Source organism: Choloepus didactylus, chromosome 10, assembly GCF_015220235.1.
Source record: "Choloepus didactylus isolate mChoDid1 chromosome 10, mChoDid1.pri, whole genome shotgun sequence".
Classification (NCBI taxonomy): domain Eukaryota; kingdom Metazoa; phylum Chordata; class Mammalia; order Pilosa; family Megalonychidae; genus Choloepus; species Choloepus didactylus.
This window is the reverse complement of record NC_051316.1, coordinates 124,726,186-124,751,720: the sequence shown is the minus strand read 5'-3', so window position 1 is coordinate 124,751,720 and position 25,535 is coordinate 124,726,186. Positions and strand designations below refer to the sequence as shown.

The 25,535-nt window shown below is 37.6% G+C and overlaps 1 protein-coding gene and 1 pseudogene across 5 annotated transcripts in view; one reads left to right on the top strand and one right to left on the bottom strand.

Moving 5' to 3' along the window:
* INVS (inversin) overlaps positions 1–25,535 on the top strand; it is a 259,001-nt gene that overhangs the window by 151,004 nt on the left and 82,462 nt on the right. For all 5 annotated transcript variants that reach the window (XM_037798544.1, XM_037798545.1, XM_037798546.1 and 2 more), the window contains 2 exons: positions 12,249–12,416; positions 24,477–24,657. In XM_037798544.1, coding sequence (XP_037654472.1) covers positions 12,249–12,416; positions 24,477–24,657 — 349 coding nt within the window. The remainder of the gene's footprint in view (positions 1–12,248; positions 12,417–24,476; positions 24,658–25,535) is intronic.
* Positions 23,136–24,338, bottom strand: LOC119505676 (annotated as a pseudogene).

Sequence of the window (25,535 nt, the reverse complement as noted above, 5' to 3'; positions counted from 1 at the left end):
TATCCCCTAAGAGAAAAGAGGAAAGAGGTGGGGCCCAGCTCTACTACTCACCTTCCATTCAGAACTGGACTCCAGAGCCTCGGGGAAAGCAGCCACGAGCCACACCTCCTTACACCAGTCTGCAGCTACAGGCTGACAGGTGCGGAAAAACGCAGTGACTTGAGGACTCACAGGGTGCACCAATCTTCTGAGACACCCTCAGGGAAACCAGATACTATTCCCTCCTTCCAAGACCTGAGCCCTTCTGGTCTGGGAAAACCTGATTGAGGTAACCAAGGAAACCAGATGCCTAGACAACAGAAAACTACAACCTACACTGAGAAAAATGAAGTTATGGCCCAATCAAAGGAACAAACTTACACTTCAACTGAGATACAGGATTTTAAACAACTAATACTAAATCAATTCAAACAGTTTAGGGAAGATTTGGCAAGAGATGAAGCGTATAATGAAAACACTGGACATACATATGATAGAGATCAAAAGTTCGAAAAAACAACTGGCAGAATCTATGGAAATGAAAGGCACAACACAAGAGATAAAAGTCACAATGGAAACATGCAACAGCAGATCTCAGGAGGCAGAAGAAAACACTCAGGAACTGGAGGACAAGGCACCTGAAAGCCTACACACAAAAGAACAGATAGAGAAAAGAATGGAAAATAGGAGCAATGTCTCTGGGAACTTAAGGATAAAACAAAATGCAGGAATGTGTGTCACTGATGTCACAGAAGGAGAAGAGAAGGGAAAATGGGCAGAAGCAATAATAGAGGAAATAATCAATGAAAATTTCCCATCTCTTAAGAAAGACATAAAATTATGGATCCAAGAAGCACAGCGTACCCCAAACAGAATAGATCTGAATAGGCCTACACCAGGACACTTAATAATCAGATTAGCAAATGTCAAAGATAAAGAGAGAATCCTGAAAGCAGCAAGAGAAAAGCGATCCATTGCATACAAAGGAAACTTGATAAGACTATGTGCAGATTTCTCAGTAGAAACCATAGAGGCAAGAAGGAAGTGGTGTGATATATTTAAGATACTGAAAGAGAAAAACCACCAACCAAGAATCCTATATGCGGCAAAAATGTCCTTCAAATATGAGGGAGAGCTTAAAATATTCTCAGATAAATGGACAATGACAGAGTTTGTGAACAAGATACCTGTCCTACAGGAAACACTAAAGGAAGCACTGCAGACAGAAAGGAAAAGACAGGAGTGACAGGTTTGGAAAACAGTTTGGGGAGATAGTAGCACAGCAATGTAAGTACACTAAACAAAGATGACTGTGAGTTTGGTTGAAAGAGGAAGGTTAGGAGCATGTGGGACACCAGAATGAAAGAAGAAAGATAAAGACTGGGATGGTATAACTCAGCGAAACCTAGCGTGTTCAACAATTGTAATAAAAGGTACAGATATGTTTTTACATGAGGTAGAACAAATGAATGTCAACATTGCAAGGTGTTAAAAATAGGGTGGGATTGAGGGGAAAATACAATCAATGCAAACTAGAGACTATAACAGAAACATTGTACTATGCTTCCTTTAATGTAACAAAGGCTATATACCAAAGCTAAATGCATATGATGGGGCAGGGGGACATAGGGGAAGGGTGTGGGACTCCTGGCATTGGTGATCCTGTCTGACTCTATTCTACTTTAGTTTAATGCTGTCCTTCCTTTTGTTGTTTCTAGCTGTCATGTTTTTTTTCTCCCTCTTTGTTCTTTCTTTTTCCCTCTACCTTCATTGACTCTTCCTCCTTCTTTGTGGAAGAAATAGAGATGTCCTTATATAGATAGTGGCAATGGTGCTGACCACATAAATACGTGACTATACAGGGAACCAATGATTGTTTACTTAGGACAGAATGTATGGTGTGTGAACAAAACCTTCTTTAAACAAAAAGGGTTGATGAAGAAACCTTGAGGGCACTATGTTGAGTGAAATAAGACAGACACATAAGGACAAATATTGCACAGTCTTACTGATATGAACTAATTATAATATATAAACTCACAGACATGAAATATAAGTTACCAGGATATAGAACAAGGCTAAAGAATGGGGAATGGTTGCTTATTATGAGCAGAATGTTCAACTAGGATGAACTTAAATGTTTGGAAATGGACAGAAGCAATGGTAGCACGTTGTGAGAATAACTAACAGTGCTGAATGGTGTGTGAAGGTGGTGGAAAGGGTAAGCTCAGAGTCATGTATGTCACCAGAAGGAAAGTTGGAGATTAAAAGATGGGAATGTATGAAACAGTGAATATTGTGGTGGACAGTGTCCATAATTAACTGTACAAATATTAGAAATCTCTTTCATGAACTAGAACAAATGTATGACACTATAACTAGAAGTTAATAATGGAGGAGCATGTAGGAAAAAATATATACCTATTGCAAACTATATACTACAGTTAGTATTTTAACATTCTTTCATCAACAGTAACAAATGTACTATACCAAAACTATGAATCAATAATGGGGGGGGTGGTTAGGGGTATGGGAGGATTTGAGTTTCCTTTTTTTTTTTGTCTTTATTTCTTTTCTGGAGTAATGAAAATGTTCTAAAATTGAAAAAAAAATTGTTTTGATGGATGCACAGCTGTATGATGGTACTATGGGCAATTGATTGTACACTTTGGATCTCTGGATAATTGTGTGGTTTGTAAACAACCTCAATTTAAAAAATCTCAAAAGCAAAGCAAAACAAAACAAAACAAAAACCCAGCCATACACACACACAAACCTGTCACAGTTTTCACAAAATGGCTCTGCATTGGCTGGTGTGCTCCTTCAGAATTTATCCCTTCTATATCAAGAAGATCAGCTGGATTTGAATGCAGAGTGTAGGGTATCTCAATCTCTTCTGACTTTGTGTCTTGTCCTGGGCTTATGCTGGCTCCCACCTTTTTAAAATCTGTGGGGTTTTTTTGACTCCACTTTTGACTCAGCACTTGCCCAGTCACTGCAACTCTTTACATGTTTACCAAAATTTTGGAGAAGATGGCTCTGCCAGTTTTTGCTAGTTGTCCAAAGATTTTGTTGGGGAACAGAACCCTGGAGCTTCTTACTCTGCCATCTTAGTCAACTGGAAGTACCCCCTTGAATTTTTTTTTTTTTAATTCAGTTTTATTGAAATATATTCACAAACCATACAGTCATCCATGGTATACAATCAACTGTTCACAGTATGATCATATAGTTATGCGTTCATCACCACAATCTATTTCTGAACATTTTCCTTACATCAGAAAGAATCAGAATAAGAATAAAAAATAAAAGGGAAAAGAGAATACCCAAACCATCCCCCCATCCCACCTTATTTGTCATTTAGTTTTTACTCCCATTTTTCTACTGATTTTTTTTCAATTTTTTAACTTTGTTTATCAAAAAATTAAAAACAAACCGGCAAACAACAACCAAAAAAACCCCACAACATTTCAAACAAAGCAATGGATTAAGGAAAACAAATAACCTAAAATAACTACTTTGCTTCCAATATGTTCCTACCATACCCCAAGAAAATTAATAAACCATGTCCAAACAGAGAAGTAAGAAAAACAAATAATCTAAAATAACTACATTGCTTCCAACATGTTCCTACCATACCCCAAGAAAATTAACAACCCCTAAGAAAACAAAGGAATAAGAGAAAAAAAAAAAACCTAAAATAACTCTATTGCTTCCAACGTGATTTTACTATATCCAAGAAAGTTTACAAACCATAATCCTTCCTGAGCATTCCCATAACATTGAGATTACCCTCCATAGTTTATCTGTTTTTATTAGATTATCATTCCCCCTCCACTAATTGGTATCTCTAGGTCCCCTACATTCTACAGTATAAAACATTGTACATTTTTCACAGAATTCACATTAGTGGTAACATACAATATCTCTCTTTTTGTGCCTGGCTTATTTTGCTCAGCATTATGTCTTTTTTTTTTTTTTTTTTTTAATCTTCATTTTATTGAGATATATTCATATACCACGCAGTCATACAAAACAAATCGTACTTTCGATTGTTCACAGTACCATTACATAGTTGTACCCCTTGAATTTTAACATATCGTACACACTGATCTTTGTTTTGATTGGCACTCTAATCACTTTTTACAGGGAAAAAAAATGTAGTCTTTAGACAAGTACAGTAATCCTCTCTACACTAGGTATGTAGTCATAACTAACTCCAATACTCCCATGCAATTAAGACTCTTATGATTGTATCTACAGGGTTTATATTCAATAATTCTTTCATTCTCTTCTAATAGTAGTTTTCTTTATGTAGTTGACAGATTTTGTTTAGTAGTTGTGCCGGTTTCGATGTATTATGGCCCCCAAAACACCATTATCTTGATGCAATTTTGTGGGGGCAGATTGATTAATCTTTTTGGTTAGGGTGTGACCTTTTGACTGGATGTTTCCATGGAGATATGACCCACCCAACTGTGGGTGATGACATTGATCGGATAATTTCCATGGAGGTATTGCCCTACCATTCAGGGTGGGTCTGAATTAAATCACTGGAGCCATATAAATGAGCTGACAAACGGAACTCAGAGCAGCTGTGAGTGACATTTTAGAGAGCAACTGAGTGTGACATTTTGAAGAGGAGCTGCAACTGAGAGAGGACAAAATGTCCAAGAGCAATATTTTCGAGAATGCCGTTTTGAAATGTAACCTAGGAGCAAGCAGATGCAAGCCACATGCCTTCTAAGCTAACAGGTTTTTCGGATGCCAATGGCCATCCTTCAGTAAAGGTAGCCTATTGTTTATGCCTTACCTTGGATACTTGATGGCCTTAAGACTGTAACTTTGTATCCAAATAAACCCCCTTTTATAAAAGCCAATCCATTTTTGGTGTTTTGCAAAATGGCAGCATTAGCAAACTAGAACAGTAGTCACTCATAAACTTAAGAGTTTTAAATCAATTTTAACTTTATTCTACAACTACTATAACTAATATGCCTAATAACAGTATTTGTAATGCTAATATTTCAATGAAAAGGCACTCTCATCAATCCCACAAATGCCCTTTAATCACTCAAGAAGCTATGGATGTCTTTGAACTTTATAATGTCTTCTCCATTATTTTCTAGGAACTTCCTGCTGTCTTCCAGTATCTGTAGATTCCTTTGGTGTCTAACAGGAATGGAAGATTTTCCAGTCTGACAGATGGAAAACACATCTGCATAGTGGAGGCAGGCATTTAGTGCACGTGTGTGCAAATGTATACACCAACATAATAACCCTATAGGTAGGAGTCAACTGACTGCAGCTTTGAGATAATGTGGACTTCTGGAATGGGGAGGTTACCTCTGCTTTACAGTTTGGAAAACTCAAAATAAATTTTTATTTTTTCCTCTGTAAATAAATTTCACATATTCTTTTTGATTAGGGGTGTGAGTGGTCATTTGGCTTTTCCTTTAACAGACAGCCTGGTACTGTTCCCCCACAGCAAGAAACAGAGAGTGAGGGCTAAAAGATCCAGACCTGGGGTTGGTGCTCCCCCCCCCCCCTTAGTTGATGGAGAGTCTTTAGGAACAAGATAGAGAATATGGTTAATTCATACGTGCATTTGGCATCTAGAATTTTGGATCTAAAGATATAGGCATTCAGAGGGTAAGAGGAGAGAGACTAGGAATAGGGACTGTTTAGAAGAGATCCAGGGGCAGCAGGAGCATCTGCCAGGAAGATGTTCCCTCTTTGGGCTGGAGATTCAGGTCCAGAATCCCTGATCTTAGGACAGAAGTGGCAAAGTAAGGCCCCAGGGATTGATCAGGGAGGACAGGCCCTGAAGACTGCAAGATGAGATATTAAATATTTTAAGTTTTTGCAGGCCATACTGTCTCTGTCACAGCTACTCAGCTCTGCCATTGTAGGATAAAAGCAGCCACAATACATATAAATGAGCCTGGCGGGGTTCCAATAAAACTACAAAATCAGGCCAAAGGCCAAATGTGGTTAGCAGAGGGTAGTTTGCCAACCCCTGCTTTGAAGTTTGTTTGAGTACAGTGTATGTGCTGACAAGACTCTAATAGAAGAAACAGGGCCAGTACACAAATAGCTATAATTGGAAGTGGAATGTCAGTGATACCCTAAAAGGGATGCAGGATGGGCTGGGGATGTGAAGAAGAGGACAATACTGCTTTAACATGGAAGAGTCAAGAAACTCAGTCAGTTGAGAGACAGAGAAGAAAGCAAGGCAAACGCCCACAGCTGTGCTTCTCAAACTATCTGTGATGAAGGACCAGTTTATCTTTAATTTGCATTCTGTCATAGACCAATCTTTTATAACATGCATTGAAAATTAATTACTAGAAAAATATAATAAAAGGCAGAAATGAAGAATATACAGGCCCCAACTTTTTACTATAAGATTTAGTAGGATGACATTACCTTTCAGTAAATATAATCAGAGCAACATAGCCAGATAAGAAAAAAAATCTAGAAACAAGGTTATGTTGAACTATGTATCCTACAGGAAAAACAAAACGAAAAACATGTTCTTAATCTTTTCCTGTGGGTGTGAATCCGTTATAAAGAAGACCTTTTGAAGATGTTAATTTTATAGAAGGTGTGGACTAAATGAGTGAAATTGGGCCTTAATCCTATTATTGGAGGCTTTATGAAGACAAAGCCACGTGGAGGAGCAGAAGCTGGAAGTCAACAGAACCCAGAAGAGAAAGGAGAGGACATCGCCATGTGATGGGAAAGCCAAGGGACCCAAGGACTGCCGGCCAGCCAGAACACCACTGACCTCAGGAGGAACCTAGCCTTCCAGACTCTGAAATCATGAGCAAGTAAATTCCTGTTGTTAAGCCAATCATTGAATGGTATTTGGGAAACCAAGACAGTTTTTGGTACTGGAAAGTGGAGTACTGTTATTACAAATACCTAAAAATGTAGAAACAGGTTTGGAATTCAAGGATGGTTATAGGCTAGAAGAATTGTGAGGCACTTAATTGAAAAAGCTGGATTGCTTTGAAGAAACTGTCAGTAGAAATACGGATAATAAAGATACCTCCAATGAGGCCTTAGAAGGAAATGATGGTTGTATTACTGGAAATGGGAGGAAATGCAATCCTTCATATAAAATGGCAGAGTACTTGGTGAAATTGTGTTGTACGTCAGAAGGAAGGAGAACTTGAAAGCAAAAAAACTTGGCTATTTAGCTGAAGAGATTTCCGAGAGAAGTGTAGAAGATACTGCCTGGCTTCTCCTTGTAGGTTATAGTGAAATGAGAGAGGAAAGGAATAAGCTGAGAATTGTATTCTTAAGCACAATGGAACTAAAAATTTATTATTTTGAAAATTCTCAGCCTATCCAGACAGTGTGTTCTGAAACTAGGGCCAGAGGCAATTCTATCAAGGACCTCCCTGAGCTTCCAGGAATGAGTCTGCAAAGGAAAAGTTCCATATGAGGGTTTAACTGAATACCCTTTGCTAAAGATGGTGTGCTTGAATATGGATCCAGTCAGACAGCTCAGTGGAAGTCAGGGTGGGAAATGCAGTTGTCCAGAAAGGATCTGTGGAAAGTCCTTTTGTCTAAGGGCTTTAGACCCCCTTGAACTAGGCACAGGGCTGACAGGGTTTCTGCAAAATTTTATGAACAGAATTACTACCAGCCTGCACTGAAAGGGACAGGGAAGGGATGAATTGAAGGAAGAATGACTTCAAAGGACCAAGGAAGCAGAGATCTGGACTGAAAAGATCTCCTTGGGCCAAGAGAGTAGGTCCACCTATATGTGTGGAAAGGGGAGTTCACCCCTGTGCTTGGAGGGGGCAGGCCATCTGCCTCCATGCGTGAAGGTGGTGGGTCTTGTGCCCTGATGTTCAGGGGGAGTCCCGCCACCACAGTGCTCAGAGATGGTGGGGCCTGTGCCCTGGCATTCTCCAAGAGCCTGGCCACCATCCTGATGCTCAGAGAGGATGGGACCTATACCCTAGTGTTCAGAGAGAGCCTGGCCTCTGCACAAGCATCTGGAAAGTGTGGGGCTGCTGCCAGCAGGTGCAGAGGACAAATCCTCAATCCTGAGATGATTCTCAGACCTTGGAATCTATTGGAGTTTTCCCTGCTGGGTTCCAGACTTACGTGGGACCCAGGACCCCTGGTTTCCTTCCAGTTTCTCCCTTCTGGAATGGGAATGCCTATCCAAGTCCTTTTCTAATATTTTATTTTGGAAGCAAATCATTTGTTTCCTGGGTTTCACAGGTCCACCAGACAGGGAGGAATTTTGTTCCAGGATGGACCATATCCATAACTGATTTTGATAAGACTTTGTGCTTAGCATTGTTACTGAAGTGGTTTAAGGCTTTGGCATATTGTGGTGGAGTGAATGTATTTTTCATATGGGAAGAATATGTCTTTGGGGATCCAGAGGATGGACCATGGTAGGCTGAACTGTGTATCCTATGTATCGATGGTAGGCTGAACTGTGTATCCTAGAGAAAAATATGGTCTCACACCCATCCCTTTGGGTGTGAACCCATTGTAAACAGTACCTTTGAAAGATGTTAATCTTATTACTGGAGGCTTTATGAAGAGAAAGTCACAAGGAAGAACAGAAGCTGGAAATCAACAGAACCTGGAACAGAAAGGAGAGGACATCACCATGTGACTATTATGCCAAGGAACCCCAGGATTACTCACCTTAGGAGGAAGCAAGCCTTCTATCTAGCCTTTGAAACCATGAGCCAATAAATTCCTATTTTTAAGCCAATCCCTTATGTGGTACTTGTCATAGCAGCTGGGAAACTAAGCCTGAAACACTACGTGTTTTTATTGAAAATGTGCTCATAAGTAATTAACAATTGCTATTAGACTTGTGATGTTTTTTTTCTGTAGTTGTAACTAAACAATAGTGAGTTAAATAGTGATTTTCCATATTAAATGCCTATATGCAACTTTGAATGAATGCTACATATATCAGTATTTAAAGTTTTTAATGAAACAAATGAGTTTGCCTCCTGCTTGTTAAATTATCTATTTCTAGATTGAATTGATGACAGTGCTACACAGAAGGGATCATGGATAGTTATTTATTTCTAGATTGACTTGATGACAGTGCTACACAGAAGGGATCATGGATAGCTGAACAGATCCCATGTTTTTCCTTAATAACTCTCCTAGAAGGGAAACCAGTCTTGCAGCGGTATGTCGATGAGAAAGGAGGAAGAGATTTTAAAGCAACTTCAACAAGTTCAGGATGGTCATCCTTTTTAAATGATCTTTTATCTAACATAAATCATTACCTAAAATAAAGCAAGTGCTGCTGGTTTTTCAAAATATCTTTTCATCAATAGCCAGGTCTAACAGTTTATCCTGTAAAGTTATAGTTAAATTTATTTTTATTTTTTATGATTTTTTTTGTTGTAGAATATAACATATATACATAGAAGTGATAACTTTCCAAGTGCAGTTGAACAAGTAGTTTAGAACAAATTTCAAAGAATATTATAGGTTACAATTCCACAGTTTCAGTTATTTCCGTAATGTGGAATATAACACGTATACAAAAAGGTAATATCTTTCAAAGTATGATTTAACGATTAGTTATATAGGAAATTACCAAAGTGGTTATAAGTTACAATACCATCTTTTCATATTTCCTTATTGTGAAATATAACATATATCCAAGGTACAGCTTTCGAATTACAATTTAACAAGTAGCTATAGAACAGATTTCAAAAGATGCTATGGGTTACATTTCCACCATTTCAATTCTTTCTTTCTAGCTATTCTAATACCCCAACAACTAAGAAAAAGAAAATTATGTAAAGATTCAGTATTCAAAATCCTTTGTTAATTCCTCTTGTCTGTTGCTACCTTCCTCTAGTTTAATCACTCTCCCAATCTTCAGGGATGTCTAGGCAGTGACCACCCTAACTTGTTTATGTTGAAAAGGGGTGTCAACTTTATGAGCAAAGGGGACATATCTAGTTGATGTTCTTGAAGAGGCTATTGCCTCTGGGTTTGGGGACTTAGCTACCATAAGAGTTCTCTGAAGGATTTAAGTTTCTGAAGAATAAACTTAGTGAGTGAAACTTTCATAGAGTCTCAGATAGGGAACCAGGTATTCTTTAAGGTTTTCAGGACTACTGTTGACTTGGGCTTCTCATATTGTGGTCACTTGGCATATCTAGGTGAAGCTTACGTAGGAGTAACCTCCAGGACAGCCTCTTGACTATTTGAATTCTCTCAGCCACTGAAACCTTATTTTGTTGCCTTTCTTTTCCCCCTTTTGATCAAAAAGATATTCACAATCCCTTGATGCCAGGGTCAGGCTCATTCCCAGAATCTGTGTCCCACTCCTACGTCACCAGTGGGGGTGGGGTCCTGTCCTATGTCAGGGGGGAGGGTGATGAATTTATTTGCAGAGTTGGGCTTAGAGAAAGAAAGTCCACATTTAAGCAACAAAAGAGATTCTCTGGAGGGATGCCTAGGCATAATTAAAGGTGGGCTTAGCCTCCCCTTTACAACCACAGGTTTCACCCAAGCAAGCCTCAAGATTGAGGGCTTGACTTATAAAGTAGGGGGTTCCTAAGTAATGTAGCTTATGTTATGTCCATGATGATCCAACCATATCTCACCTTATCATTACTTAGTTGTGCAGTCCTCATCACTCTCCATTTTAAACAATTCTCACGACCCAAAACATCTCATAGTTCTTGTCAGTCCTTAATTATTTGTCCCTAGTATTTGTGTAGTGCTAGTACAGTATTCCTATTAATTCTAGTCCCTCGTATGTAACATGTAGATTTTTCCCATATACCCTTCTGTTGTCAACTCTCTGTGCTCGGTTCATATTTTAGCAGTATATCATGCAAGCACCTGTCTATAATTGTGGTGGTGATCTGTGGGAAACATGCCTTTCAAAAACCCCTATCAATCCTGTTTGCCTTCAGTACAGCTCTGATACTTATAATCCTATTAACAGAGAGTTCTCACCCTGTCCATTACCATACCTTTGAATTCACCATCATTAACATATCTGAGCATATTAGAGTATCATTCCCCTCACTAGCTACTATCTCACTAGCTACTAGATACTAGGTCCTCCAATATTCTATATTATAAAACTGATTTTACATTGTTCAGATAGTTCAAAGAAGTGGTAACACACAATATCTCTCCTTTTGTGTCTGATTTATTTCACTCAGAATTATATCTTCAAGGTTCATCCATATTGTCATGTTTCAGGGCCTTGTTCCTTCTTACTGCTGCATAGTATTCCATCGTATATATAGATACCACTTTTTGTTTTTCTACTCGTCCGTTGAAGGACACTTGGATTGTTTCCATCTCTTGGCAGTTGTGCACAATACTGCTGTGAACATCGGTGTACAAATGTCTGTTCATGTCACTGCTTTCGGATCTTCTGGGTGTATACCGAGAAGTGGAATTGCCAATCATAGGGTAATTCAATATCTAGTTTTCTAAGAAACCGCCAAATGTCTTCCACAGCAGCTGGACCATTGTACATTCCCACCAGCAATGAATAAGATTTCCAATTTCTCCACATCCTCTCCAACATTTATTGTTTCCTGTTTGTTCAATGGCAGCTGTTCTCATTGGTGTGAGATGGTATCTCATTGTGGTTTTGATTTGCATTTCCCTAATAGTTAGTGAAGATGAATATTTTTTCATGTGTTTTTTAGCCATTTGTATTTCCTCTTTAGAAAAATACCTTTTCATTTATGGTTAAATTTACATTTACTTTTTGATATAAGGAGTGGATTCCAGATCCATGAATTTTTTATGCATAATTCTTATTTGGATAGATACTAAAATTCAAAACATTCTATTAAATTCTCAAGGTACTTGATATAATGAGACATACAGTGTTAAGATCATCACTTTATTGAAAATTATTCATAAATTATGGGACTGCTTTTCTCTTTCTCATTGTTATCATTTATTAGAACTTGATGGCTTAAATGCCTGTCATGATTAAAGAAGTCAGATTCTGGAGTCATACTGCTTGGTTAAATTCTCAGTTCGGCCAGTTACTACCTGAATGTCCTTGGGCAGGTTACTAATCCTCCTTGTGCCTCAGTTTCCTCATCAATCACATGCAAATTAAAAAATAAGTTTAGCTCCCAGAGATGTCATGATGATGACATGACATAAAATATATCAAACTCTTAGAACAGTATCTGTCACAATAAAAGCCAGGAAGATATTAGTTGTTGTTACTGTTGTTGTGGTTGTTGTTTGAAAACCTCTCAATTTCACAGCAAACAGCTCTGCACTGGAGCGCCTACTACAATAACCCTGAGCATGTGAAACTGCTCATTAAGCATGATTCCAACATCGGGATTCCCGACGTTGAAGGCAAGATTCCACTTCACTGGGCAGCCAACCATAAAGATCCGAGTGCCGTTCATACAGTGAGATGCATTTTGGTGAGTACAGTGGTGCTGCTAGTCCGGGATGCCTTCAAAAAATATTTTTATTATGAAATATTCAGTATGTACAAATGCTTATGTATGGCATACGTACAATTATGACGTAAGAGAATACAAGAAACATGAGGAGCCATCACTCAAGAAATAAGATATTCTTTCCCCCAATGCTACACCCATTCCTATTTCCATCAGATACTATTCTGAATTACATTTATCAGTCCCTGGCTTTGTTTTATGCTTGTTTCTGTTAAATAGTGAACAAATACAAATGAATATTTATAAAATACATTTAAGATTTAAAGAATAGGGAAACAACAAATACTCATTATCTCACCACTGAATTTAAGAAAAGTACTTTACCATTACCTTTGAAGGCCCTGAGTGTGGTATCTCCCAATTTTGTGTTTATCATTGCACTGATTTTTGTTATAGTTTTACCACATATATTTGTATCCCTAAACAGTTTATCATTTAATCTTTTATCTTTTTGCACTTCATATAAATTGAATCATATTGTATGTATTCTTTTGCAACTTGATTTTCTTGTTCAACATTATGCTGGTGATTTCATCTATGTTGCTGTTTGTAGCTGTAATATGTTAATTTTTACTGCTATATAGAATTCCACTTTATGAATAAACCACATTATACATTCTGCTATTGATGGACATTTGAACTGTTTTCACTTTTTTTGCTATGTTTTACAGACGATGCCACTTTGAACAGTTTTGAGTATGTCTAGAGTTATGTTGCAGATGTATGGAAATGCCATTGATGTTTTCGTATATTCATCATATTTCTAATCGATTTACTAAACTCTCCTATTGATTCTGAATATCATCAGTAGATTCTTTGAGGTTTTCTAATCTCTGCTTCCCAACTTCCAACTTAGATGCTGTGGAAACCCAATGTTTAGTCCTATTTTCTTTTCACACACAAATTTTTAAAATATCATTATTTTGTATATATATTGATTATTTATTTTTGCTTACATGATAACTAATTTCTTTGCTCTGCATTCCTGTTTGAATCTTAAAATTTTCCTTCTAGGGTTATTATCTTACTTCCTCAAATATATTCCTTAGAACTTCTTTGGTGTAGATCATATTTAATAGTTAAGAATATCTGTATTTTAACCTTACTCTTGAAAAAGTAGTTTGCTGTGTACACAGTTCTAGGCAGTTATTTTTCTAAACCCTTCCAGAATATTACTCTGCTGCTTTCTGCCTTTCATTGTTGCTTCTAAGGAGTCTATTATTGTTCTAATTGTCAATCCTTTATAGATGATCTGTCTTTTCTCTCTAGTTGTTTCAAACTCTTCTGTTTGGCATTCTGTAGGTTTACTACAATGTATACAGGTGTGGCATTTTAAATCTTATTTGGTATAAATTCTGATTATTGTATCCCAGTTCTGGAAAATATGTACTTACTATCTCTTTTTTTTAATTAATTTATTTTTCATTAGCAAAGTTGTAGGTTTACAGAAAAATCATACATATACAGAATTCCCATATACCACCCCAATATTAACAATTTACATTAGTGTGGTATATTTGTTACAGCTCAGAATATTTTCATAGTTGTACTAGTCACTGTAGTCCATTGTTTACAGTAGAACCCACTGTGTTGCTGTTTTTTTGTTTTTTTTTTTTAATGTATCCTAGTAGCTGTTATCTCTTTGAATATTGCCTCTCCCTCATTCTCTCTACCCTATTCTTTAAGGACTCCAATTACCATATTTTTTTACCTTTTCATTTTATCCTCCATGTCTCTGAACTTCTCTTTTATATTTATATGTCTCCTTGTTTCTCTCTGCTACATTCTGGATAATTACTTTGAGTTTACTGATTCTTTGTTCAGCTGTGTCCAATCTTTTGTTTACTTTATCCATTGGGCTTTACTTTTAGTAATGTCCTATTTGGTCATTTTCAAACCTGCACAATTAATATTGGAAGTTTTTTGTTCCTTTCTCACTTTTTATTTCATTTTTATTTTTTTACATGTTTCATACATAGTTACTTTTTTTTTCCTTGTTTTTCTTTCTTTTTTTTTTTTAACTTTCCCTTCTTTTTTAAATCAACTGTATGAAAAAAAAAGTTAAAAAGAAAACAAACATACAATAAAAGAACATTTCAAAGAGACCATAACAAGGGAGTAAGAAAAAGACAACTAACCTAAGATAACTGCTTAACTTCCAACATGTTCCTACTTTACCCCAAGAAAGTTACATAATATAGCAACATTTCTGTGAACTTGCTCCCACCACATCCATCAGAAATCAACAGACCACAGTCATTTCTGGGCATCCCCAGAACGTTAAATAGCTTATCTGTTCTTCTTGGATTATTGTTCCCCCTTCCTTAATTGCTCTCTACTGCTAGTTCCCCTACATTCTACATTATAAACCATTTGTTTTACATTTTTCAAAGTTCACATTAGTGGTAGCATATAATATTTCTCTTTTTGTGCCTGGCTTATTTCGCTCAGCATTATGTCTTCAGGGTTCATCCATGTTGTCATATGTTTCACGAGATCGTTCCTTCTTACTGCCGTGTAGTATTCCATCGTGTGTATATACCACATTTTATTTATCCACTCATCTGTTGAAGGACATTTGGGTTGTTTCCATCTTTTGGCAGTTGTGAATAATGCTGCTATGAACATTGGCGTGCAGATATCTGTTCGTGTCACTGCTTTCCGATCTTCCGGGTATATACCGAGCAGTGCAATTGCTGGATCGAATGATAGCTCTATATCTAGTTTTCTAAGGAACTGCCAGACTGACTTCCAGAGTGGCTGAACCATTATACAGTCCCACCAACAATGAATAAGAGTTCCAATTTCTCAACATCCCCTCCAGCATTTGTAGTTTCCTGTTTGTTTAATGGCAGCCATTCTAACCGGTGTTAGATGGTATCTCATTGTGGTCTTAATTTGCATCTCTCTAATAGCTAGTGAAGCTGAACATTTTTTCATGTGTTTCTTGGCCATTTGTATTTCCTCTTCAGAGAACTGTCTTTTCATATCTTTTGCCCATTTTATAATTGGGCCGACTGTACTATTGTCATTGAGTTGTAGGATTTCTTTGTATATGCAAGATATCAGTCTTTTGTCAGATACATGGTTTCCAAAAATTTTTTCCCATTGAGTTGGCTGCCTCTACCTTTTTGAGAAATTCCTTTGAGGTGCAGAAACTTCTAAGCTTGAGGAGTTCCCATTTATCTATTTTCTCTTTTGTTGCTTGTGCTTTGGGTGTAAAGTCTAGGAAGTGGCCGCCTAATACAAGGTCTTGAAGATGTTTTCCTACATTATCTTCTAGGAGTTTTATGGTACTTTCTTTTATATTGAGATCTTTGGTCCATTTTGAGTTAATTTTTGTGTAGGGGGTGAGGTAGGGGTCCTCTTTCATTCTTTTGGATATGGATATCCAACTCTCCCAGCCCCATTTGTTGAAAAGACCATTATGGCTCAGTTCACTGACTTTGGGGGCCTTATCAAAGATCAGTCGGCCATAGATCTGAGGGTCTATCTCTGAATTCTCAATTCGATTCCATTGATCTATATGTCTATCTTTGTGCCAGTACCATGCTGTTTTGGCAACTGTGGCTTTATAATAAGCTTCAAAGTCAGGGAGTGTAAGTCCTCCCACTTCGTTTTTCTTTTTTAGAGTGTCTTTAGCAATTCGAGGCATCTTCCCTTTCCAAATAAATTTGATAACTAGCTTTTCCAAGTCTGCAAACTAGGTTGTTGGAATTTTGATTGGGATTGCATTGAATCTGTAGATGAGTTTGGGTAGAATTGACATCTTAATGACATTTAGCCTTCCTATCCATGAACATGGAATATTTTTCCATCTTTTAAGGTCCTCTTCTATTTCTTTTAGTAGAGTTATGTAGTTTTCTTTGTATAGGTCTTTTACATCTTTGGTTAAGTTTATTCCTAGGTACTTGATTTTTTTAGTTGCTATTGAAAATGGTATGTTTTTCTTGAGTGTCTCTTCAGTTTGTTCATTTCTAGCATATAGAAACATTACTGACTTATGTGCATTAACCTTGTATCCCTCTACTTTGGTAAATTTGTTTATTAGCTCTAGTAGCTGTATCGTCGATTTCTCAGGGTTTTCTAGATATAAGATCATATCATCTGCAAAAAATGACAGTTTTACTTCTTCTTTTCCAATTTGGATGCCTTTATTTCTTTGTCTTGCCGGATTGCCCTAGCTAGCACTTCCAGCACAATGTTGAATAACAGTGGTGACAGCGGGCATCCTTGTCTTGTTCCTGATCTTAGAGGGAAGGCTTTCAGTCTCTCACCATTGAGTACTATGCTGGCTGTGGGTTTTTCGTATATGCTCTTTATCATGTTGAGGAAGTTTCCTTCAATTCCTACCTTTTGAAGTGTTTTTATCAAAAAGGGATGTTGGATTTTGTCAAATGCTTTTTCAGCATCTATTGAGATGATCAATTGATTTTTCCCTTTCGAGTTTTTAATGTGTTGTAATACATTGATTGTTTTTCTTATGTTGAACCATCCTTGCATGCCTGGAATGAACCCCACTTGGTCATGGTGTATGATTTTTTTAATGTGTCTTTGGATTCGATTTGCAAGTATTTTGTTGAGGATTTTTGCATCTATATTCATTAGGGAGATTGGCCGGTAGTTTTCCTTTTTTGTAGCATCTTTGCCTGGTTTTGGTATTAGATTGATGTTAGCTTCATAAAATGAGTTAGGTAGTGTTCCATTTTCTTCAATGTTTTGAAAGAGTTTGAGTAAGATTGGTGTCAGTTCTTTCTGGAAAGTTTGGTAGAATTCCCCTGTGAAGCCATCTGGCCCTGGGCATTTATTTGTGGGAAGATTTTTGATGACTGATTGGATCTCTTTGCTTGTGATGGGTTGGTTGAGGTCTTCTATTTCTTCTCTGGTCAGTCTAGTTTGTTCATATGTTTCCAGGAAATTGTCCATTTCTTCTACATTGTCCAGTTTGTTGCCATACAGTTGTTCATAATATCCTCTTATAATTTTTTTAATTTCTTCAGGATCTGCAGTTATGTCACCTTTTTCATTCATTATTTTGTTTCTATGGGTCTTCTCTCTTTTTGATTTTGTCAGTCTAGCTAGGGGCTTGTCAATCTTGTTGATCTTCTCAAAGAACCAACTTTTGGTGATATTTATCCTCTCTATTGTTTTTTTGTTCTCTATGTCATTTATTTCTGCTTTAATCCTTGTTATTTCTTTTCTTGTACTTGGTTTAGGATTGGTTTGCTGTTCATTTTCTAGCTTCTTCAGTTGATCCATTAGTTCTTTGATTTTGGCTCTTTCTTCCTTTTTAATATATGCGTTTAGTGCTATAAATTTCCCCCTTAGCACTGCTTTTGCTGCATCCCATAGGTTTTGGTATGTTGTGTTCTCATTTTCATTCGTCTCTATATATTTAGCAATTTCTCTTGCTATTTCTTCTTTAACCCACTGATTGTTTAGGAGTGTGTTGTTTAACCTCCAGGTATTTGTGAATTTTCTAAGTCTCTGATGGTTATTGACTTCTAATTGTATTCCATTGTGGTCAGAGAATGTGCTTTGAATAATTTCGATCTTTTTAAATTTATTGAGGCTTGTTTTATGTCCCAGCATATGATCTATTCTGGAGAAAGTTCCGTGAGCACTAGAAAAGTATGTGTATCCTGGTGATTTGGGATGTAATGTCCTGTATATGTCTGTTAAATCTAATTCATTTATCAGATTGTTTAGGTTTTCAATTTCCTTATTGGTCTTCTGTCTGGTTGATCTATCTATAGGAGAGAGTGATGTGTTGAAGTCTCCCACAATTATTGTGGAAACATCAATTGCTTCCTTAAGTTTTGCCAGTGTTTCTCTCATGTATTTTGTGGCACCTTGATTGGGTGCATAGACATTTACGATTGTTATTTCTTCTTGCTGAATTGCCCCTTTTATTAGTATGTAGTGGCCTTCTTTGTCTCTCAAAACATCCCTGCATTTGAAGTCTATTTTATCTGAGATTAATATTGCTACACCTGCTTTCTCTTGGCTGTAGCTTGCATGAAATATTTTTTTCCATCCTTTCACTTTCAGTTTCTTTGTGTCCCTGTGTCTAAGATGAGTCTCTTGTATGCAACATATTGATGGTTCATTTTTTTTGATCCATTCTGCGAATCTATATCTTTTAATTGGGGAGTTTAATCCATTTACATTCAACGTTATAACCGTGAAGGCATTTCTTGAATTGGCCATCTTATCCTTTGGTTTATGTTTGCCATATTTTTCCCTCTCTCTATTAATATCCTTTATTGTACCCATACCAAATCTCTTTAGTACTGAACCTTTCTCCAAGTCTCTCTGTCCTTTCTTTGTTTCTCTGTGTGTAGGGCTCCCTTTAGTATCTCCAGTAAGGCAGGTCTCTTGTTAGCAAATTCTCTCAGCATTTGTTTGTCTGTGAAAAATTTAAGCTCTCCCTCAAATTTGAAGGAGAGCTTTGCTGGATAAAGTATTCTTGGCTGGAAATTTTTCTCACTCAGAATTTTAAATATATAGTGCCAGTGCCTTCTCGCCTCCATGGTGGCTGCTGAGTAGTCACTACTTAGTCTTATGCTGTTTCCTTTGTATGTGGTGAATTGCTTTTCTCTTGCTGCTTTCAGAACTTGCTCCTTCTCTTCTGTGTTTGACAGTGTGATCAGTATATGTCTCGGAGTGGGTTTATTTGGATTTATTCTATTTGGAGTTCGCTGAGCATTTATGATTTGTGTATTTATGTTGTTTAGAAGATTTGGGAAGTTTTCCCCAACAATTTCTTTGAATACTCTTCCTAGACCTTTACCCTTTTCTTCCCCTTCTGGGACACCAATGAGTCTTATATTCGGACGTTTCATATGATCTATCATATCCCTGAGGTCCATTTCGATTTTTTCAATTTTTTTCCCCATTCTTTCTTTTATGCTTTCATTTTCCATTCTGTCATCTTCCAGGTCACTGATTCGTTGTTCAACTTCCTCTAGTCTTGTACTATGAGTATCCAGAATCTTTTTAATTTGGTCAACAGTGTCTTTAATTTCCATAAGATCATCCATTTTTTTATTTAGTCTTGCAATGTCTTCTTTATGCTCTTCTAGAGTCTTCTTGATTTCCTTTGTCTCCCGTACTATGGTCTCATTGTTCATCTTTAGTTCTTTGAGTAGCTGCTCTAGGTGCTGTGTCTCTTCTGGTCTTTTGATTTGGGTGCTTGGGCTTGGGTTATCCATATCATCTGGTTTTTTCATATGCTTTATAATTTTCTGTTGTTTTTGGCCTCGTGGCATTTGCTGAACTTGATAGGGTTCTTTTAGGGTTTGTAGACGTATTGAAGTCCTTATCTCTAATTTATCAGATCTACAGCTTCGTGGAGTACACTTTCTCTAACCAACCAGCAGGTGGCGTCCACGAGCCACCTGTCCTCCACAAGCCAGTTCTCCCCTGCTTAGCCTTTTTGGTGAGTGGGGGAGTGAGTCTTGTGGGGCCCAATTGGTGTACCAAGCTTGCGTGTGTAGTTGGTGTTGCCTGCCCTGTATGTGGGGCGTGTTTCTGGGCAGTCGGGGAGGGGGGGTGTCCCTAACAATCAAATCTCCCTGGTGGTCCTAGAGTTTTAAAGCTGCTGCAGTAGTCTAATCCTTCAGTTCAGTCCTGCCACAGTTTGTCTCTGCCACTGACCCACAAGTCCTTGGTATTGGCGTATGGCTCCTGAGACTTGCAAGTGGGCCCCTCTTCCAGGCTGTGCACCCCGGGTCCTCTGTTGAGGGATGACTGTGCTATGTCACAGGTGAGTGCCCCCCCCGCAGGGCAGTTCTGGGCTGCTGGGCTGTGTAGGGAGGCTCCCAGTCTGCTCAAATGATGGCTGAATGGGGCTTTGTTAATTCACACTGCTCCACCTTCCCAACTCTGGGACAATCAGCTGAGGTCGCAGGGAAGGCTAATGTCCACACCCAGTTTTGTGGTGTGTGCCTGTTATTTGAAGCACTTCCGTCACACTGGGTTGTCTGGGGCAGCTCTGGACTATGGGGCTGGCGATGGGCAGGAGTGTTTCCTGTCCACCAGGATGGTGGCTGTGAGCGGACACCCCCCTTTTCTTGGGAAGTTGTGGTGTTTAGTGAATTTTCTCAGCCACTGGATTATTGCCTTTTGTCTCAGAGCTCTCTTAGTTCTGCTCTTGACTTGACGTGCCCAAATTGAAAGTCTTTGAAGCTTTCTGTATTGGGCTTCTTAGAATAATTGTTTTAGAAAAAGAAAAAAGGATTAAAAAAAAAAAAAAAACGGCCCTCCTCAGAGATCTAATGGGTTATTGAAATGCTAATAGACAAAGCAACCAGGGCCATTAAGGAAAGGTCCACAGGGCAGAGAGATCAGCTTTTCTTCGGGATTTGCATATGCGCCTCAAGGCCTGAGCTCCGCCCTTCCCCTTTCTGTGTTCACCAGAACTCCAAAAATCCTCTGCTTTTATTTTGGAGTTTTTCGTGTTGTTTTTTTTTTTTTCTATGCCTGTCTCTTCTCTGCTGGGCTGGCTGCTCTCAGATTCTCTGGTGTCTGGTCTCAGTCTATCTATGGTTGGAGTTTGGATCAGTAGAATGAGTTTCTGATAAGGGCTGCCACTGCAGTTCTCCCTTCTCCTTCCCGGAGCTGACAGCCCCTCCTCCCACAGGACTGAGCCTGGCAGGGAGGGGCGCGGGTCCCCTGGCTGCAGAAACTTACAGATTTCGCTGATCTCAGCAGTTCCACATTTTCATGAGTGTTGTATGAAGTATGCCCAAAGACAGATTGCTCTGTGGTGTCCAGTCCACGCAGTTCCTGGCTTTCTACCTACTTTCCTGGAGGAGTAACTAAAATATACAGGTCACCAGTCTGCCATCTTGCCCCGCCTCCTTCCTTCTTCCAATCAAATCCAAATTCTCTCAGTTAAAACAAAATAATTCAACCATCTCTTTTCTTGAAAGGTTCGAGAGCCACAGCAGTGTTCTTGCTCTATCACGTTCTCACTTGGGCGGGGCAAGGACCTTGCTTCATTTCCCTCAAATGGTCTCAAACAAGAGCACAGCTGCAAGGACCCACTAGCCACATAGTTACTTTTTATTCTTCATGTGTTAATTCAAATATCTGAAGTCCTTGCAGGGTGATTCTGACTCATGATAGCTTATTTCCTCACAGGTTTAGTATTTTTTTTAAATTGTAAATCCATCTTAATCCTTGGAATATTTAAGAGCCAAAATACTATCCTAATAATATTTCATTTATTTTTGGAGTGATTATAATACCTTTCATACTCCTTCTCATACCATAAGTTCACTGTACAGGGAGCATCAAATGTGGATGACCCTTCAGGGAATCCTCAAATTGGGGCAGAAGGACTGGGCTTTACATGTGACCTAACCTGAGAAGGGGCAGACCTTGGGTAAAGTAACTTCTTTAGCAGAGGCAATTCCAGAAGAAGCAGCATGCCCATCAGCTGAAGCAGTAATTCCTTTACTCTTGAAGGAGTTGTAAGCAGTGCGTCATACTGTTCATTACAGAGATCCATTAGAAAAATGCGTAAATGTGGTGAATTCTCAATTTACCAAGAAATAAATCTGTATAGCCAGTAAATATACGGGGGAAATGCTCAACTTCAATCATAAAAGAACTACCAATTAAAACATCAGTGGAAAACCTTTCATACCCATCTGGGGAAAAAATGTAGTAAGCCTGATAATATCAAGTGATTAATTTGTGCCAGGATGTGAGGAAATAAAAATTTTTACACATCTCCATGGATGTGTAAATTTTGTACTACCACTTTGGAAAGTAGTTTAACGATATCTAGTTGAAGATAGCAGAGATATCCTTCAACCCAGCAATTCCCGTTCTAGGTGTCTAGCTGAGAGAAAAAACTCACACATGTGCTGTGAGGGGACATGTCAGAGAAAAATGTTCATTGCAGGATTATTTATAACAGTGGGGGTGGGGTAGAAACAACCTGCCTCTCCCTCAGTAGAGGAATGAATAACTGAATTGTGATTTACTCACGCATGTCAACAAATGAACTAGTATTAACATAGATACTCAAAAGTATAATGTCAAAATAATAAAATTGTCAAAGGTATACATGGTCTGATGTAATAAAAGTAAATGTTGAAAACATGCAGACAAAAGTTATGTTGTCATTTATGGATGCAGACATATGCAGTGAAAGTACAAAACATACAGCTTTAGCAGAATTGGTTACAGATACAAAAGCATATTAAGCAAAATATTGACATCTATCTAGATAGGCAGCACATGGTGTTTATTATATTATTTTCTGTACTTTTTATAGTTAAAGATTGAAAAAAATTAAAGATTTAGACTATACCCTTTTTTCTGAATTTTATGATTTGACCTGGACTAAGAGAATATAGGGCTTTTTTTTCTGTTTATATAGTTCATTAAATTTGTACTAACACAGTCTCATGTTACAAAGGCAATTCAGTGGAAGAACCGTCCCTTTGATATTTGAATCATGTGAGAAAACACAAAAAGAACTATACATTAAAAAAAAATCTCAAGTGGATAACAAAACAAAACAAAAAGACAAACAAAAAAACAACCTTTCCTTTCTTACAGGTGGATATTGAAGCGGACCTAATTCGGTTTTCTTTTTAAAAACTCCAAAGACAAAAGCAGCTTAAAATCTAATAAAAATGAATAAAAATTTTGTTTCCTAAGCTACTGGTCTCCGGCACCATTTTCCGTTTTCCCTTGTTTTGAGACAGATTCTTCCTTGTCTGCTGCTTCTCTTGCTCTTTTCACTGTTCCAGCAGCGCCATTTTCATTACGTTCATCATCACTATCAAACTTAGTTTTCTTGCCCTGAAACTGTAGTTTTCCTATAGCAGACCCAGCCTGCGCACCTTTATTTCCCTTTCCTTTTCCTTTAAATCGGCCACCTTTTGATTTCCATTTGTTGAGGGATTCTTGTTGATCTTCTATGATTTTTTTTCAATGCGTCTTTCTCCACCTCTCCTTCTAATACTTCCCAAATCACATCTTTGTTTCTTAATTGTAGGTTACCATTATTTGCATCTTTGGCTTTATCTAGTGCTTCTATAGCTTTTTCTTTAAATAGGATTATTCCTTCTTTTGCTCCTCTGACAAAGTCTATCCATTTTGTTTCACCATGACTTGAAAAAAGGATGTGCAAATCTTCTCTACAGGTCTGATCATCTAAGTCACCCAAAAATTTTAGCAAGCATCCAATCATTTCAGCATTTTCTGCCAACTTCTGTTTTTCTTCTTGCTCTTGTTTAGCTCTTAATTTAGCTTCCACTTTATTCTGCTTTCTTTCTTCATTCTTTTTTGCAAAGTAATCTTCCTTGAAAAGTATTAGCAGGTCTGTGTCTTTGTATTTCTGGCCAGGAATCTCTACAAACTTCTTAGCAGATGCAATGCTATCAAACACAACAAATATTGATCCCTTAAATGCTTTGTACAATGTTCTTCTCATCTGAATATTTAGTACTTGACCTTTACCTTCCAGCCATTCTTTTCTGTCATCCAGGGTTGCATCCGTTGGGAAGCCTTTAATATAAACAGATCTGTTTTTTACATCATTTTTATACCCGTCAGTCACTTCAGGGAGAGGTTTACTTGGAGATCTTCTGATTTTAGTTTTATCTTCACTTATTTCCATGAGTTCTGCCTTAGAGTTGCTCAATGCTTCAACTATTACATTAAAGTCTGTTGTTAGACGGTTTAATCTATTGCATCTTATCACGTTATCTCCAAAGGTACCCAGCCTTCATCTGATTTGATCTGCAACTTTAAAAATTTGTCCCGTGGCGAATTAAAGTCCCCAAAATAATACTCAATTTGATGACAGATTTTGGCCTCCAGGGCAGCCATTTTTTCATTATCACCATTTTCAGCCATTGTGGCAACCTCTAGGGACCTGATGTCGCAGAGCCGCGCCACAGGGCCACCAAACAGCAACAGCTGTTAATACTTATGTCAGAGATTATTTATGTGCAGATCCCACGGCATCTCAAGTCTCTGTTTCCTTAAAAATAGGATGCTGCTCCAACAGAGTCTTTACTCAACTGGCAAGACTACGAGGGTCGAACACCTCTTCACTTTGCCGTCGCTGATGGAAATGTGACAGTGGTCGATGTCTTGACCTCCTACGAAAGCTGCAATATAACATCTTACGATAACTTATTTCGAACCCCGCTTCACTGGGCAGCTTTATTAGGTGAGTTGAATGTGAATCAAAGAGTGGACAGTAGGAGTAACTGCAAGAAAAAAAGAAGCTTTCTAGGCCTTCTCTTCTGTTCCCTCCTACCTCCTATTTAACTACTTTAGTTTCTACTTGATATGCAGCATTATTTTCTACCTAAATCCCTCCATTGTGTGCTTAAATTTTAGTAATAAAAATTTATCCTTTATTATATATGAGTTTTATATATATATGAGTTTTAATTTTATATATGAGTTTTAATTTTGACATCATGCCTTAACTTTTCATTTTTATTTATAAAAGTAATGTATAGTCCTTGAGAAAATATAAATATAAAATAGTCCTCTTTTCACATTCAATGCTTTTATTTTTTTGGAGATGGGGCTTTAATTTTTATGTTGTACTAATACCATGATATTTAATTTTTTCCCTTCATATTTTCCTTTTCCTTTTTGGAGGCCACTCTTGATGAAAGAGTATATGTGTGTGTATTTATCTGATTTTTTATGGAGTTGGGAAATCTGTGAGTCTTTCTCTTTTAATGAAGGAGTTTATCCTTTAATCATCATTGTTATAACAGATATAATTTGGTCTTTTTTCTATTCTGTTCTCTGAGGATTATTAGTGTTTTTTATTTTTTCTTATTTTTTTTCCTGTTTCCTTTGTTTTCTGTCTCTTGCTGTTGTTACTATTTGGTTTTAAATTACCTAATATTGAGTGCTCAGGAACGACTATGGTTTGTTAATTTTGGGGGAGTATGGTAGGAACATGTTGGAAGTAATGTAGTTATTTTAGGTTATTTGTTTTTCTTATTCCTTTGTTTGGTTATAGTTTGTTTATTTTCTTGGGGTATGGTAGGAACATGTTGGAAGCAATGTAGGTATTTTAGGTTA